Source organism: Sinocyclocheilus anshuiensis, unplaced genomic scaffold, assembly GCF_001515605.1.
Source record: "Sinocyclocheilus anshuiensis isolate Anshui unplaced genomic scaffold, SAMN03320099.WGS_v1.1 scaffold229, whole genome shotgun sequence".
In the NCBI taxonomy this organism is placed as follows: domain Eukaryota; kingdom Metazoa; phylum Chordata; class Actinopteri; order Cypriniformes; family Cyprinidae; genus Sinocyclocheilus; species Sinocyclocheilus anshuiensis.
In genome coordinates this window covers 1,658,310-1,676,252 of record NW_015537957.1, presented here as the reverse complement: position 1 = coordinate 1,676,252, position 17,943 = coordinate 1,658,310, and the positions used below count along the sequence as shown (strand labels likewise).

General features: G+C 37.7%; 1 protein-coding gene across 2 annotated transcripts; it reads left to right on the top strand.

Moving 5' to 3' along the window:
• The first annotated feature begins 961 nt into the window (after positions 1 to 961).
• Positions 962 to 16,741, top strand: LOC107665931 (neuronal pentraxin-2-like). Of its 2 annotated transcripts, none has more exons than XM_016457003.1 (5): positions 962 to 1,801; positions 4,147 to 4,360; positions 6,495 to 6,739; positions 11,773 to 11,952; positions 15,598 to 16,741. In XM_016457003.1, the coding sequence occupies exons 1-5, from the start codon at positions 1,376 to 1,378 to the stop codon at positions 15,823 to 15,825; spliced, it is 1,293 nt and encodes a 430-aa protein (XP_016312489.1). In that variant the 5' UTR covers positions 962 to 1,375; the 3' UTR covers positions 15,826 to 16,741. The 2 variants fall into 2 exon arrangements, with proteins under 2 accessions (XP_016312489.1, XP_016312481.1); XM_016456995.1 differs by having other exon boundaries at positions 4,144 to 4,360.
• Positions 16,742 to 17,943: the final 1,202 nt, after the last annotated feature.

The following is a 17,943-nucleotide window of genomic DNA, read 5'->3' as shown; positions in this document are numbered from 1 at the left end:
CAAACAAAACACAAGCTCTACTGTCAACTCAACATCACACATATATACATAATAAATATATATATATATATATATAGGTAGAAGCATCCGGCCCCCCAGTGTTTCCACATCATCGAATCTGGCCCCCTTTAGGAAGAGTTTGGACACCCCTGGTATAGTGTATGGTATGTCATTTAACATGTAATTAACATAATAATTTAAAATAATAGTTTAAGTTTATAGTGTGTAGTGTAATTGGGACACAGCTAAGTCCTTATTTTTATTTATTTATTTAGTCATTTATTTAGTCATTTAGCAGACAACGTAATTAGTTACTTTTTTATGGAGTAACGCAATATTGTAATGCATTACTTTTAAAAGTAACTTTCCCCAACATTGCATATATACATATACACACATACACACACATACATATATATATATATATATACATACACATATACATAAATACATACATACACACATATATATTTTTGTTATTTTAGCAGAAGTACAAGACAAAACAAATCTCTGTATGAGGGCACATATATTTATTTTGACAGTGGGGGACCAATTAAAAGGTTTAGAACCACCTTATCCAGAATTAACTTCACTTTTCTAAACCTTTTAAGTTTAACCAACTGTTGTCAAGGTGGTTTAACTTGACATATGAATCATCTTTGGACCCAAACATAAGGTGAAGAACGTTATCTCTCCAGAACACGAGGGTTAAATTGGCCGAGAAGCAGTTATTGGCTGAAATTGCAGGTTATTAATGAGCGCTCTGCATCTGCTCGGCGCACTGTTTATTCAACGCAACATTCACGGGAGGCCAGAAAAAGACACGGCAATATAAATTACAAGCGTGACTCGCATCAAGCGCGAGTAAGTGACGTAGATGAAGCTCAGTCAATCCGCGCGCTTCTCCAGCTGAGCCAAACTGCGCGCGCCTCAGTCTCTATATCAATCCGGTAAAGCGCCGCTGTCCGTTCAGCACCACCGACTGTGTGTGAAGAGACTTAAAGCGCTGACAGTCGGCATTTAACGCCAGAAACCGCTCTGGAAATCGCTCTTCGTTTGGACAGCTACTTGTTTCTGTTTGTGAGTGATTCTGTTAACGTGACAGGTAGTTAAATGCGCGTGACGCGTCTGTGAGAAGGACTCCAACAGTTTGTTTTAACATATTCACTGACTGTGCGAAGAGAGCGGCACTCGGTTTGTACTGGGAAAAGCTTTGGATTTCCAGGCTAACTACAGCTAATCTGTGTTGTTTCGGTCTTGTGCTTGTTTTGCGTGATTTTTATTAGCGCGAAGTCGTGGACCTTTAGGCATTTTATTTAAATAACAAACTAACTAACTTGAATTTACTCCAGCTTTTAAGAGACAAACGGTCGTAATGAGAGCTCTTTTTGTGGCACTGCTGCTTTTATACGCGTCAGGGAGCGGGAAAGTGGCTGGCGCGAAGGGAAACCGCTTCGTGTGCACCGCCGTGCCAGCGGGCACCGACCTCAGTTGCCCGGTGGAAACGACCAACCGGGTCCAAAGCACAAGTCCGCAGGAGGAAGAGCTGCGGAATACTATCATTCAGCTTCGAGAGACCATCCTGCAGCAGAAGGAAACTATCGTCAGTCAGCAGGGCACCATCAAAGAGCTCAACTCCAAACTCGCGCGCTGCGAGGCGGACGCCAAGTCGCGGGGCAGCGCGCGCAGGAAGGATTATAGTAAAAACACGATGGGCGATCTGCCGCGTGACCCCACCGAGACTGTGGAGCAGCTGGGCAAGACCATGCAGAGCCTCAAAGACCGTCTGGAGAACCTGGAGGTGAGAGTTTATGCTGATGAGTGATCATGGGCACTTAAGAGCCATCTGTGATGCTTTTAAGGAAAATAGAGCTCTAATGATCTGTGAAAATTGGTCTTACTTATTAGCAGTGTTGGGGGTAACGCATTACAAGTAACGCGAGTTACGTAATCAGATTACTTTTTTCAAGTAACTAGTAAAGTAACTCATTACTTTTTAATTTACAAGAGAATATCTGAGTTACTTTTTCAAATAAGTAATGCGTTACTTTTTTTTCCTCCAATTTATTGACTGACAGCTCTCCTGTCCCCATGTTGAGAGAAATATTTAATCCCATTCTTTGCTTCTGACCTTCGATGATCCAGTTCAACCATACTAATAAGCCAAAATTACTCTAGACAAACATTTGTGTCTCTTTTTTTTATTGCTGAAGTGTGTTGAAATTTCTTCTTCTGCATTCTACTGTACGGACGTAAATTTACTTTCCCTTCAGCCTGAGGTTTATTCATTTCACTTTTGGTGTGAAAAGGCTTTTATATTTGCCAAAAAATATAACTTTTTTTATTTTAAAAACAAAAAAGCAAGCCCTGTCCAGATTTTAAAAGTAACGCAAAAGTAACGTAACGCATTACTTTCCATAAAAAGTAACTAAGTACCGTAATTAGTTACTTTTTTATGGCGTAACGCAATATTGTAATGCATTACTTTTAAAAGTAACTTTCCCCAACACTGCTTATTAGTGATGCTTGATTTACGCCTGTCAAAACAAGGTCATATGAGCCATGTTACGTAGAGGGAGGGAGGGACTTTTTCTATTTGAATTCACGATTTGAATGAAATATTAATAATGAGCTTTGATATTGTAGATGGGAAGTAGTGAACAGATACAGACTTAGCAATTATTTAAACGATATACTGATAGTGCAAAGAACTTTGCTCGTCACTTTTAAAAATAAAGATTCTTAATTGGCATCGATGGTTCCATTAAGAACATCTAACATCCATGGAACCACTAAAAGTTATTTATAGTGAAAATTATAAAGTTAGTTATTAAAATGTCCTTCAAGCCGCGAAAAAAAAGCGGTTCTTTTAAGAACTGTAAACTGAAAGGTTCTTTGGGGAACCCAAAATGGTTCTTATGGCATCGATGCACAAACCCCATTTTGGAACCAAGAGTGTTTTAGTTGAAATTGCAATCAGTGACCACTGCGTTTTTTCAATCACAATGCAGATAGCTGCATGCAAAATACAAAAAGAGCAAATTATACATTCACAGAATTGCTGAAACTAAATGCACCAATTGACAAGGCTGTTGGAAGATTTTGGTGTATTACTCAATTGACATATCACTTCTTGTTAATAGCCAAGTGGATATGGAATATTACCGATATTAACTACTTGAATTCATACAGGGTCACTGGATCAAAATGAATACAAATTTTCACTCTGGTGGGGTTAAATTAGTTTATTTCATTTAACTCTACATGTAATAAACTAATTTAACAAAACTACAAACTGAATAACAACCATTTTGATTAAAAAAATTGACCCACATGGTGTCTTCAACTACTATGTACAATTATTGTGTACATACATGTTTTTACAGTGTGCTTATATTTAAAAATGCCTTCTTGTAATTACATCTCTAATTAATTCCTGTAATTACAACTACAGTATAATTTGGTAACACTTTATTTAAGGTGTCCTCGTTACACATTTTACATGTACTTATAATAACAATTAATTATGCATAATTACTTGCAAGTAACCCTAAGCCAAACCCTAATCCTAACCATATAGTAAGTACATGTAGTTAATTAATATTACTCAGTACTTAAATGTATAATTACACTGTAACAAGGACACCTTAAAATTAAGTGTAACCTATAATATCACTGATGACCCTTGTTCTTAACCCACCCTGAAAGCATACTAATAAACCTGTTCCTAACGTTACATGCTTCACACCTCAATAGTCACAAGTGTTTTGTAGTGCAGCACTGAATACAATACGTACATTGTATCTACAATGAAAATGTGGTAACCTTCCATTTTTAACATAAAGAGATATTTCTACTTGATTCAACCCATAAAAAAATTGTTTGTTTGGTATAAATTAATGTAATTAAGTTGATTCGGTGATTTTAAATTATATTTTTGACTTGAATAAACATTTAAATGTTACATGCATCTAAATATAATTTAATATTAAATATCATTTGATGGAAGTACATAGTAGTGGGACCCCCTTAAAGCGTTCAACATTAATTCAGCATCTCACAAATCCCCAGCAGTTCATTATGAACAATTTCTGGCTGTAACAGCACGAGGCAGATTAATATTTGGTGTCTTTTGTCCTGCAGCAGCAGCTGCGTGCCAACACATCAGGTGGGATGTTTCCCAATGAGCTGAGAGACCTGCTGAAGCACCGTCTGACTGACCTGGAGAGCCAGCTGCTGACCAGAGTGACCGAACTCGAGGAGGAAAAGAGCCAGCTGTACAACGAGACGACCGCTCACCGACAGCGCACCGAGAACACCCTCAACTCACTGCTGGAGAGGATCACCGAGCTGGAGAAAAGTACGGCTGCTATCAGACATGAATTATTCAGTCAGTCATGTCAAATGAGATAGAATCCATTATTTTCTCTTACTGATGTGCTGCCCTACCAGTTCAAAACATCTCTTTTTACCTGCTGTCCCCAGTATCGGATAGGTAGAGTAGTCAAAGCCCTTTCTCACTCAATGTAAGCGCCATACACTTTGAACTCCACATGAGATATACACATATTCACAGCGAAAATATGTATTTGAGCTTAAAAGAGAAAAAAGTCCTGCCGATTGTTTTGATATATCACAAAACAAAAGCAGTCCTTGAGGGGAAAGCATACTAAACAAACATCGCATGACAGCAAACAAGGTATGAGAAAGTATTGGGGGGAAAAAAACAATAAAACAAACAATAACTAAATAATTAAATAAATATCGTTCAACACTTTGAAGTCAGAAAGGGTTTTTAATGGTCTTGAAAGACGTCTCACCAAGGATGCATTTACCTGATTAAAAATACAGTAATATTGTGAAATATTGTTTCATTTTAAAATAATGGTTTTCTGTTTTTATTCCTGTGATGCGCAGCTGAATTTTCAGCATCATTACTCTATAGCCTTCAGTGTCACATGATCCTTCAGAAATCACTCTAACATGATGATTTGAAGAAACATTTCTTATTATTTTTTAGTTTTGTGAAAACCGCAATACATTTTCTTTTTCAGGATTCTTTGATGAATAGAACATTTTTAAAAAAGCATTCAGTTGCATATCACTGCAGTTTCCAACAGAAATTAACACTACAGGTGGTAAAACAGCGAGCATTTGTGATCGTTTTTGTGCACAGTTATGATTACACCTCCATATGTTTAACTTTACGGCTGAAACAAGCTTTCTCGGTAGCTCAGCCGTCACAGAATTGGACTTAGACTGCAGAATCCTTGGGTACGAACCCGTCAAAAACCTCATGATGAAAGAGCTGAAAGATAAGAGATCGAAAAACAAGCTAAAATGGCATGCTCGCGATTGTGTTTTTACGTCACATTCGCTTTTGTTCATATTATCAGGTAGGTTTAGGTGTAGTACAGATGGTATGTTATTTTAAAATGTCACAGAGCATTAGACTTATAGCGCCACTCAACGGACATTTCACTTCAGAACTGCGGTGACACTTACAAAAGCAACGTCACATAAAAGTTCATCTGTTCCGGAGAAAAAAACGAACACTCTTTTAGCGCCACTCAGTGGACATTTCACATCAAATATGTCACGAAACGTACATGGCGCTACGTATTTCGCATCTTGCGAAAAAGTTCCCACAGGTACGTTTTTGTCATGAGATCAGGTTGTTACTGTCACTTTTACTTAATTTGAATGCTTCCTTAATGAATCAAAGTATTTTTTTTAATCTTACTGACCCCAAAATTGTGAATTGTAATATAAACTAATAAACATGGGTAAATTTCAACTAAGGTGCAAAATTATGGGGAGCAGTCCAGGCAAAGGCAGCATTGCATCCATCATGCAGATTGCTTGTAAATCATTGGCTGCACTTTGAAAGGTCACTGTTGGAACTTTAAACGCTTGACCAGCGCTCAGCACAGCATCAGGGGAAACCTTTAGCTAACGCTTCACTGCATAAACTTCATTGCATTGGGCCAATTTTATGTTGAAAGATATACCATATACCAAAAGTACCATTGTGGCAGAATGTGTTGGCTGTGGCAGATTTAGTTTTGTGTGAGAATGTCTGCATGTAAATGAACTTGCTATTTACAATCATTTGTTTGCCTTTACCGCGCCTTTTGGCCTTTTTGGATATGGGATTTATGCAGGTCCCATCTGTTAGAACTGGATGGGCATATTGTCCTGTTGTATTCAGAATTCAGATCAGTGTTAGCACAAATCGATCCACTTTTGCAAAGCGACTGATTAACGCCAAAGCATCATCAGCAGCTACATCATTATTTCACCTTACATAGCCCCAGCATGTCATTTCATATTAAAACAATTACGTGAGCCTGCGTTGATCGCTCATTTCATTCATTGCGCCTGAAAGCCTTACTCAGATTCAATTTGCCGAAATCAAATTAACACAATCTCAGGTCAGCAGTTTGCATCTTCCTGTCCTTCAATGCAAACCTCTCCCTCGATTCTCTTCGCAGGTAACAGTGCATTCAAATCTCCAGAGGACTTTAAGGTGTCTCTGCCTTTGCGCACCAACTACCTGTATGGCCGCATCAAGAAGAGCTTGCCAGAGATGTATGCCTTCACCGTGTGTATGTGGCTCAAGTCCAGTGCCAGTCCTGGAATCGGAACCCCATTCTCTTACGGCGTCCCGGGACAAGCCAATGAGATTGTGCTGATAGAGTGGGGAAACAGCCCCATGGAGCTGCTCGTCAATGATAAGGTGAGCCTTTATGAGATACAGCAAAGCTATTCCTGTTTTTATTCATTGTGTTTCATTGGAACAATGTTAGATTTCCCTAGTATTGAATGTATAATAATCTCATTAAATTAATAATTGTTTTGTTGGCAATGAAAACAAACCTGGCATTATATCATAGGTGCTTTAGTCTTAAAAATAACACTTGTCTAAATGTGATTCATAGAAAAATATGATAGTTCATTTTAAATAGTACCCAAAGGTTTCTCAAATAAAAGGTTTTCACAGCCTGATTTTTATTTTAATAGAAATTACATGAAGGGGCTTGAAGGTCAAATACTAATTAAACTGCCATGTGTTGTGAGATGTTCAATTTCATCTAAAACTATTTTAAACTGCATGTATTGTATCAAATGTATAATTGTTGTGTAGTTTTCTTGAACGTATGTTAATTGAGAGGCTACACTGAACATTTGTACTTTTAAAAATTCATTTGTCACAGCTCAGGACAACTACTATGCTCACACACACACACAAATACACTATTTGTCATACATGCAACACAAAATTTCAAACAAGTTTTACCATGCATAGCTCAGAGACATATATAAAATTGGAAAATTGCTCATTACAAGGATTAAAGGATTAGTTCACTTCCAGAATGAAAATTTCCTGATAATTTACTCACCCCCTTGTCATCCAAGATGTTCAAGTCTTTCTTTCTTCAGTCGAAAAGAAATTAAGGTTTTTAAGGAAAACATTCCAGGATTTTTCTCCATATAGTGGACTAATTGCCGTTTCAGTGCAGCTTCAAAGGGCTCTACACGTTCCCAGCCGAGGAATAAGGGTCTTATCTAGCAAAACGATCAGTCATTTTCTAAAAAAAAATTAAAAATCTATGTACTTTTTAACCACAAATGCTCGTTTTGCACTAGCTCTGTGATGCATATCCATGACTTCACGCATTATGTAATCATGTTGGAAAGGTCACACGTGGTTAGTACTTAGTCTGAGCACTCCGGTTCAAAAAGGTAGGGTAGGGCGAAAAACTCCATATCATTTTCTCCTCCAACTTCAAAATTGTCTGACATCATTGTTTTACCTTTTTTTGTAAAGGGCGTTTGACTTAGGCTAGTCTTTGCACATTCGCTTTGTAAACACTGGGTCGGTACAGAACCGATGGTCACCTACATCACGTATGACCTTTCCAACATGACTATGTAATGTGTGAAATCGAACTAGTGCAAGATGAGCATTTGTGGTTAAAAAGTATATATACAGTTGTGCTCATAAGTTGCATTTGAACAAAATAAGAGAGCTCGTGAAAATTGCATGTTATTTTTTATTTAGTGCTGTCCTGAATAAGCTATTTCACATAACAGATGTGTATATAGACTCCACAAGAAAAAAATAACTGAATTTATAAAAATGACCCTGTTCAAAAGTTTGCATACCCTTGAATCTTAATACTTTGTGTCGTTTCCTGGATGATCCACGACTCTTTTTCTGTTTTGTGATAGTTGTTCATGAGTCCTGCGTTGGTCCTGAGCAGTTCAACTGCCTGCTGTTATTCAGAAAAATCCCCTAGCTCCTGCACATTCTTTGGTTTTCCAGCATCTTCTGCATATTTGAACCTTTTCCAAAAGTGACTGTATGATTTTGAGATCCATCTTTTCACACTGAGGACAACTGAGGGACTCGTATGCAACTATTACAAAAGGTTCAAATGCTCACCGATGCTCCAGAAGGAAACATGATGCTTTAAGGACAATTTGAAGATCAGGGTAAATTTACCTTATTTTATCTTCTGAGAAACATGTAACTGTCGTCTGTAGCCTCTGAAGGGCAGTACTAAATGAAAAAATATGATATTTAGGCAAAATAGGAAAAATGTACACATCTCCATTCTGTTCAAAAATTTTCACCCCCCTCCCTCAGCTCTTAATGCATGGTTTTTCCTTCTGGAGCATCAGTGAGCGTCTACCAGAGACCAGAATGTAATAAAGAACACTGTAGTGCTTTTTGCACCAACACCCATCGGTACCCATCTTTTCCTTAACTCTTTCCCCACCATTGACGAGTTATCTCGTCTTTTAGAAGAAAACGCTTCCCCGCCAAAGACGAGTTTTTACGGCTTTTTGTGTTTTCACTGTTATACACTCGGGGGCGCTATTACACATCACAAACCTACCTATATTCAAGTGTTGATAAAAAAAGAATGCTTTAAGCTAGAATAAACAAAAAAATTGGGGTTTAAAAGTAAAGGCTCTGATCTTTATTTTGGTGTATTGCATATTCAAATATTCATACAGCAAAATATACTGGAGGCCATCAACTTTTAGTGAAAATTCGCTGGCGGTGGCTGGCAACTTTTTTCAAAAATGCTGGCGGGGAAAGAGTTAATTGTAAAAATGAATTTTTTAGATTTTTACAGGATACTCCACTAGTTTTGAATACCCAGTTGATCCATCCATCAAAAATTTTTGAAATACCATATAAAGATAAATCATGCAAAAAAAAAAGTACCTAAAAAGTTCGCCATACTATTATTGGAAGACATTTTTAAAATGCATGAGGACCTTTGAAATTGGATTTTTGCAATTGGATTGTTTTGTACAACTTCAACAAACCCATTTCTTAAAGATATTGCGTGTTGACTATGCATGTTGGCTGCAGAGAGACACACAAAAAGATTTTCAAAGTTAGTTGATTAGCTTTCAGAGGCTGTTGTTGCACAAGACCCTTGATGATTTCAAAGTTTAGTATTAAAGCACACATAAATTAATTAAATATGTCCTTCGTGGTTCTAAATCAAGAATATGAAACTGAGCTGCTTTTCTTTGGGGAAAATTAGCTTCCAATATCTCATCCATAAATGAGGTTAGCATGTCTCAGTAACCATAGATGCTGTATCTCTGGATCATTGTGAAGGAGATTGCACCATCACTGGTTTTTGTTGAGTGTAACCTGAGGGTCTTGAGAGAGCGAGAGATTGGAAAAGAACGAATGAGCTCTGCTGCCCTGCTAATTCCCCTGATACCTCACTCAGGAAGTGTCAGTTTGGCATCTTGCTAAATGAGAGAGGCATCTTGCCCGGCAGCCCTGCACAACATGCATTATACATGTACAGTGTGTGCGTGTACTCATGTGTGTGTGTGTGTGTGTGTGTGTGTGTGAGCGTGTACGTCAAGCTGGAAAGAACAAGAAAGTGACGTGGATCGAGAGAGAAGCTGCCATGCTGAATGTGATTACCTGTCGAGGGTGTCTTCAGTGCTTTTTCCCACTCCAGTGAATGCATCACACCTCAGTGCTTCGTTACTTGTGTCTGAATGTTGTGTTTTCATACTTTCTGCATACTGCTCAACTTAAGTGCATTAAAGGCCTAGTCTCAAGGTGCAGTAGCTGTCAAACTCAGTGTGCGTCTAGCTTGGAGATTAACTATATAAACTATTTTAAAGTATGTGGGGTGTCAGATACAACTTTATAGTGGGCAATTTATGTTATGATGATTCATCCAGACACTTTATAGCCTCCCTTAAGCTGCACACTAGACATTGAGCATGCAAAATTTCTACAGACATTGCAACGGTCATAATATGACGTCAAACATAACACAATTGACAATGTAAAAATATGCAATCTACTCTACTTTACTGCAACGCTGTAATCCAAACCCTAAGAGGTCACACGATGACGTGTGAAGACGATGTAAAATGAACTTGAAGGTCAGAGTTCCCTGAACTTAAACTTTGGAACGCAGCAAAATTCGCATAAGCTTGTGTTTCCTATCTCCCCCATTTGCATCTGTATGAATAGAAGTCAATGGAACAAAGTGTACTCAGGAATAGTTCAACCTAAAATGAAAATTTCCTGAAAATTGACTAAATTTGAGGAAATTTAGCATTTCATCAGTTGCTCACCAATGGATCCTCTACAGTGAATGGGTGCCGTAAAAACATCACAACAATCCACAAGTAATACACACCACTCCAGTCCATCAATTACTGTCTTGTGAAGTGAAAAACGGTGTGTTTGTAAGAAACAAATCCATCATTAAGACGTTTTAACTTCAAACCATTGCTTCTGGCCAAAATATGATTCCATAATCCATAATATTGCTTTCTCCAGTGAAAAAGTCATCTCCTCTGAATCAGGAGAGAAATATGCACAGATCAATCACCGTGTACAAGCAAAAACTGTTCAAAACAGTATGAAAAACAAACATGTTGAGGTTTTTTAATGTGAGAGGACAACAGGGTTTTTTTTTTTTTTTTTACTGGAGGAAGCTTTATTATGGATTATGGACTCATATTTTGGCCAGAAGCGGTCTATTTCCTGTTTTCAGTAGTCTGTGTCTGAAGTGCAGCTTACACAGAAGTCATTTCCAAACCAAGCAGCTTTCTGTTGGTCAACATGACAAATACAAGTGACTAACATTGCAAAATCTGTGTGAGGACATTTTTCATCCTTGCATAAAATTCCAAATCATATGGATTACAATTGAAATAACTGTAATTCGCCGGTTAAAAACTGCTGAAAAACTTTTTTCAGCTTATTTTAACAATCTGAACAAACCCACTCTCTTGAGTGTTAAATTTGGTGCGTAACACCCTGTTGTGCTACGGACATGAATGTCACCTCAAATTGTGCAGCTTGTTGAGCAGAGGTGTGATATTATAGTTCTAAGCAATCAGACTCATAGACTTGCATGTAAGGAAGAACTTGAGTCATATCTAGGGATCGAGGCTGGACACTTTTAACAAGGCCAACCACCCGGAACAGCCTTAGCAACCACATAACAGCTCAAAACACCTTAGCATTGTGACAGCGACTAACACACTTACACTTTTTCTTTAGCAAATCTAGTTATATTCTTTGATGGGAAGTGAGTTAGAGTGAGGCATTTCAGGATTATGTCTGTAGGGACACAATGGAGGAAACCGGCATACATCTACTGAATAATTACTGTGAAAGCAGTTACTTCTTCTTAAATATGCACTTTTTACCATCAGTTTCCAAAGTAATAACCCCCTACGGTTTGGTCCTTTCTGTCACAGGTAGCTCAGCTTCCTCTCTCCGTGAGTGACGGCCGTTGGCATCACATCTGCATCACCTGGACAACCAGAGACGGCTTCTGGGAGGCCTATCAGGATGGAGAGAGACTAGGGACTGGAGAGAACTTGGCCCCCTGGCACCCAATTAAACCTGGAGGAGTCATTATCCTGGGCCAAGAACAGGTGAGCGCATGAGGGTGAGAGAGAACGTAAAAGAGCTGATCCCTCACGAGGAAGACATGCAACGATAATAATAAGTCTTCACACGCGATGATGAGAAGACGTCACCTCTCAGCAGCACTGAGAGCTCAGGGACTTCTTGAGAGAAATGTTACATGTGACACAGATAGCAAGCACACAAAATCCACATGTGACACATAATCTGTTGGTCACCTACACTGAGCTACTTTGATCATTGAGTGCGTTCACACTGCTTAACAGTGCATAAAAAAGCACAATCTGTGACCTCAATTGCAAGAAGTGATAGAATAATAGCTGTTAGCTGGGTCAAATCAAGTCACATTTGTTTACATAACCCTTTATAAAATACAGATATAATAAACACATATAACAGGGTTACTGTTGTGTAAAAAAAAAGCGGCTCTACAGAAGATAATAGTGTCATTATTCAGCTCATTATTCAGTTCAGTGTTGATTCATTTCAGTTCAGTAAGTGTCGATGTTGCAAAGTTAGTTCAAATTTTGTTCTCATCTGATAGTGTCAGTGCAGTTAAAGCAATAATCCTGCTGAATATTAATTGTCTTTTAAACCCCTGGGCCATTCCTGTTGTGCAGTAAAATTGGAACTCTTTTAAAAATGAATATGCTTGTGTTGTAAGCTACATATTTATTTAAAATACTCTTTAAAATAAAGGTTCCAAAAGGTGTTTTTTCATATTGATGCCATTGAAGAACCATTTTTGGTTCCCCAAAGAACCTTACAATAAACAGTTCTTAAAAAACACTTTTCTTAGTGTGAAGAACATTCTAATAATCTTAAAGAACTTTTTTTCCACGGGGCGCCCTTGAAGTAGGGCGTTTCTGAAGCTTGGTGCTGACGCGACCGTCATAGTGACAACAGCCAATCACATTAGTTTTCTGGTGTTGTATGAATGCGATTGGCTAGCGTCTGCACCAGGGTATTTGCATAAGGCGATCTGATTGGCTGACGCCTGCGTTGGCGCTTGAAAAGTTAAAAAGTTTTAAACTTCTGCCTCGAGCAACGGACCCAACGCGATGCGACGGACCCACAATTCATTTCGGCAACGCTTGACGTAACTCCATTCAAAGTAAATGAGAGGCGTTGACGCCGATGCCCCGTGTGAATGGGGCGTTAAGAACCTTTTGTGCAATGGAAAAGTTCCATGGATGTTGAAGCTTCTTCATGGAAACATCAGTGCCAACAAAGAACCTTAATTGAACTGCATTGCTCTGAAGGATTGACAGTTGTCTTATATGCAAAGTTCATTTTGATGTTTGATATGTTGATATTATCATACACATTCTGTCATTTTATTAAACAAATGGATTGTTTTAGAACTAATAACGATCAAACATCACAGAATTCATCAACTTCATTAGTAATGCTTTTACTGCTTTTGGCAGTGCATACAGGGTATGAATTTTAATCAGTTCCCTAAGGATTGAACCTACGTCCTTGGCATTACTATTCTCATAATCTACTAGTTAAGCTACAAACTCTAAAAAATGCAGTTATTTTGTACATTTTTTATTCTCTGCCAACAAAAATAGACCTACTATGGCCAAAGCATAAGGTGTAGAGTGCCGCCAAGAAACGCACAGACTGAAAACCTGTAATAAACATTGAAGTTTAGAAAAAAAGGAAAAAGCTATGTAAATCAACAAGATCTTACTGTCTGCATTTAAAGCATTTTTAATCAGCATTCTGACTGTTTCAGTTCCTGGTCACTACTCAACTGGTTTTAACGCAAGAAAAAAAAAACCTGCGTTCCTTATTTCAGACAGTTTCAAAATCCTCTCTTTTCTCTGCTTCAGTTAGTTTTCTTATATTGCCACAAAAACGGATAATCAAAGTGGCCTCGACACTCAAAGAACCGTTTGAACATGCATGATATGCGTGATCTCATTCATGCCTCATTCCCAACCCAGCACCACTGGGCTACTGATTATGAATGATTGTCAAGCCAAACTGGGCCATATCAACTTGGCTTCCTTATCCAGCAGGCTAAACCCATGGATTTGGCTGATGTTGGGTTGACTGGCATGTAGAATCACACCTAATGTGTTTTTATTCAGCCTGCTAGCTACAAAGTATGTAGACAGATTAACTAACTTCAGGTCTCAGCAGAATTTCCCATGCAGAGGATTTTAGTGTAGTCTCCTGTGAGCTTCCATCAGTTAGCATTAGAAGGTTACATACTGTAGCAGACAGCAAGGCGGCTCATTAGAGTTTGGATCAGAGCAGAGTCCCAGTTTGCTGAGTTTTTAAAAACACTGATAGTCAAAGATTTTAGAAATGTGTAAAGCTACATACTGTATTTTCAAAATCAGCTGGTAATACAGTTTGTACGTTGCCTGAACAATGAGTTGATTAATAAACCTTTCCTGAAAGTGAAATTATGAGAATCTTGGTTTCTAATGGTTCAACATAGGACTATGGTCAAATTTAAAACGTAGCCCTTGTGACAGGACACTCAAAAACACAATGGCTTCTGCCTGAATGTGTAGTGCTCATGTGTTCAGTGCTCTAAAGATATGAAAGCAATGAAATGAAAAGAACAATGAAATAAAACTAATGGGTAGCACTTTATTTTACAGTCCTGTTCCACATAATATGTACTTAGGTAACACTTTATTTTAAGGTGTGCTTGTTACACACGTTACATGTACTTACTATTATAATAACAATTAATTATGCATAATTGCATGCAAGTAACTCTAAGCCAAACCCTAAACCTAACCCTAACCATATAGTAAGTACATGTAGTTAATTAATATTCTACAGTTACAATTACAATCTATAATATTCTGTTAATAACTCAGTACTTAAATGTGTAATTACACTTTAACAAGGACACCTTAAAATAAAGTGTAACCCGTATTAATTATACTGATGGCAATAACTAGGTACTTACTCTGAACCTACCCCTAAACCTAAACTTAACCCTTGTAGTTATTACCCAGTACTTTCTTAGGTAAGTAAATTGTAAACAGACATACTGTAAAATAAAGTCCATCCAAAAACTGACATATAAAATGTTTCACAGATTGAGGACAGTATGTCTGTTAGCACTACTATTCAAAAGTTTGGGGTTACGATTTTTTTTTAAAGATACTGGTATTTTTATGCAACATGGATGCATTACATACATTGATCAAAAGTGAATACTTATAATGCTACAAAATATATCTATTTCAAGTAAATGCTGTTCTTGTGAATTTTCCATTCATCAAATAATGATGGTTTCCACAAACATATGAAGCAGCACAAGTGTATTCAACAATGACTATTTCACATAAATGTTTTTTTAATGTTCTATTCATCAAAGAATCCTGAAAAAATGTATCACAGTTTCCACAAAACTATGAAGCACAGATGTTTTCAAAATTGATAATAAGAAATGTTTCTTGTGCAGCAAATCAGCATATTAGAATGATTTCTGAAGGATCATGTGACACTGAAGACTGGAGCAATGATGCTGAAAATTCAGCTTTGCATCACAGGAATAAATTACATTTTAAAATATATTCAAATAGAAAACAGTTAATTAAAATTGTAATGATACTTCATAATATTACTGTTTTTACTGTATCCCTAGTTTAGTGACATGTGCTGTTATTCCACAGGACATCGTAGGTGGAAGATTTGATGCAACTCAAGCCTTCGTAGGAGAGTTAAGCCACTTCAACATTTGGGACAGAGTCCTGCGTCCTATAGACATCTCTGCTATGGCCAACTGCTCAGCCTACATGCCTGGCAACGTGGTGCCGTGGGCCGATGCCAACGTGGAGGTATTTGGCGGTGCCACAAAAGCAGCACTGGAGATTTGTGAAGACCGTCTCTTTGATTCCTAAGGACACGTCTGTCAATTTGGAAGCATTCTCGTTGTAGAGGTAACCCACGTCCCAATACTGCTCTGGGAACTTACAAAGATGGTTCAAAAGAAACACACGTTAAGGAGGATTATTTCGTCCTCTATTCTGCTTTATGTTTGTTGAGACTTTGCTGTCAGCCTGACCAATAACTAAAATGACTGTAATTAGAAAAAGAAAAAAATCAGTCTGCACATTCAAGGTGAAAATAGAGTATTTGCGGCTCTGGCTGAAGCAAAACTTTCTTGTTGATATTATATGTGCTTTTCTCTGTGTCGCGTCCTTCAAAAACTTCTTCTCTCCACAAACTCATAGGTATTTTAAGAACTGCAGTAAAAGATGGATTTTTTTGCCATTTACGCTTTGAGCTTTTGTCATGTTGTGTATAGGCTGATTCCCTTCAAACCCCTGAAAAACTTCAACTGCATAGTTTCAACATAAGCTTTATTAAAACTTAATGAATGAGCTAGACCGTGACGTTGCACATATGGAGAGGCATTCAGACAGAAGTGTCTTTATGTCTGTGTCGGTGATCCAGAGATTAGTGGAGGGAACATTCGCTTTTTAAAAATCTTCTTTAATATAGCCGTCCCTCAGCAGCTGCCGTCTCCAGCAGATCTGACATCCAGAAACCTTAAAGTAGCAAAGCCGCCAAGGACTGACCTGCAGCTCTCTGAAGCTCCCAGGAGATGGTCTGGCTGCAGTGGTTCACCTCGTCAAGCTAGTTTGATTTCATTCAGTTTGTGAATCCCAAATAGTGGTGTCTTTGAAACGTTTATGAAGGATTTTGACATGAACATGGCGTTATGAGATTAACTGTGAGAACTCGACCGGGAATGTGTGCTATACTTTTTTAATAATGTTTCATTGAAAAAAAAAAAAAAAAAAATGTTAGTTGAGATGAAACTGAAATACTGATAGGCACTAATGAGGTTGACAGCGTTTGCACTTGTTTAAGCGCAACGTCAGTTAGTTTGTTTTATCTGACAGTTTGATGCTACAAATGGGTGAATCTCACGAAACCGGTCAAGGTCATATTTCCCTCCAAAATCAAAAGAAAAAAATATATTTTGCATAAGAAAATGAAGCCTATTTTTAATCCCATTTTTGCATTGTAACATTATTTTAATTCAAATTAAGCACATTTCCCATAGATTCTCATTAGCGTAATGCAAAATATATATTTTTGTTATTGTGAAGTGTTTATGGTAGTCCTGGTAGTATGTGTAGTACTGCCTTCATTGCTTTTATACGTAAATATCATTTTACTGTAATTTTCTTGAAATAAAAACAGTATTACAGTCATTACAATAATGAGAATCAACTCTGAGAACTCCAAAAAAAAACTGAAAATGGGAAATGTGCTTATTATCATAAAAATAATGTCACAAAACAACAACAAAAAAGGAGTAATGGTCCTAAAGAACAGACCTGGAGATGTTTTCGTGAGATTCACTTGTGTGCTTTCTGATTTTATTTGTGCTTGATCTATTTAGACGACTTCAAACCATACATTTGTGTTGAAGTAAAGCAGTGCCATATATATATATATGTATATATATATATGGGGCACTTTATGTAAATGTAGTCCTCGGCATCGTTTCTGTGTTTCACGTCTAAATGCACCGCTGGGCCTGTCGCTCGCACTCAGTCTCGCTGTGTTACATGGATGCTTTCATTTCATCTTTCAACTTGTTGTGCACAAAGGCCAGATCAAAGTCTGTGAAATTCACTGTGGTGCAGCGTTCTTACACAATAGACACTAATAATGCATTAGTGTGTTCCCCTTGTCGACACGTGTTTGTATTTGGGCTACAAGAGCTCTACCCCTCTGCACTGGAATGAGATAAAACTCTTTTGAATACTCAGTTTCTTTCATTTGAATGTAATCTACTGCTATTTTGTGTCATAAATGTACCTAGAGGAACAAAAATTTCATATGTAAATGCATTTTGATCTGTTATGCTGCCTTCGGGTCCTGTTGAAATCATCATATGTTAAACTACAATGTCGTACTAGCAACCAATGGGAACCTCTGAATTTGGGAATTCAAGAATCATGGTGGAAGCTATGCGTCCATGTTATTCTGACCAAATCATA

Coding starts and splice junctions, on each gene's coding strand:
- LOC107665931 (XM_016456995.1), top strand. CDS start 1,376: ATGAGAGCTCTTTTTGTGGCACTGCTGCTTTTATACGCGTCAGGGAGC. Junction 4,361..6,494: donor GATCACCGAGCTGGAGAAAA/GTACGGCTGCTA, acceptor TTCTCTTCGCAG/GTAACAGTGCATTCAAATCT. Junction 6,740..11,772: donor AGCTGCTCGTCAATGATAAG/GTGAGCCTTTAT, acceptor TTTCTGTCACAG/GTAGCTCAGCTTCCTCTCTC.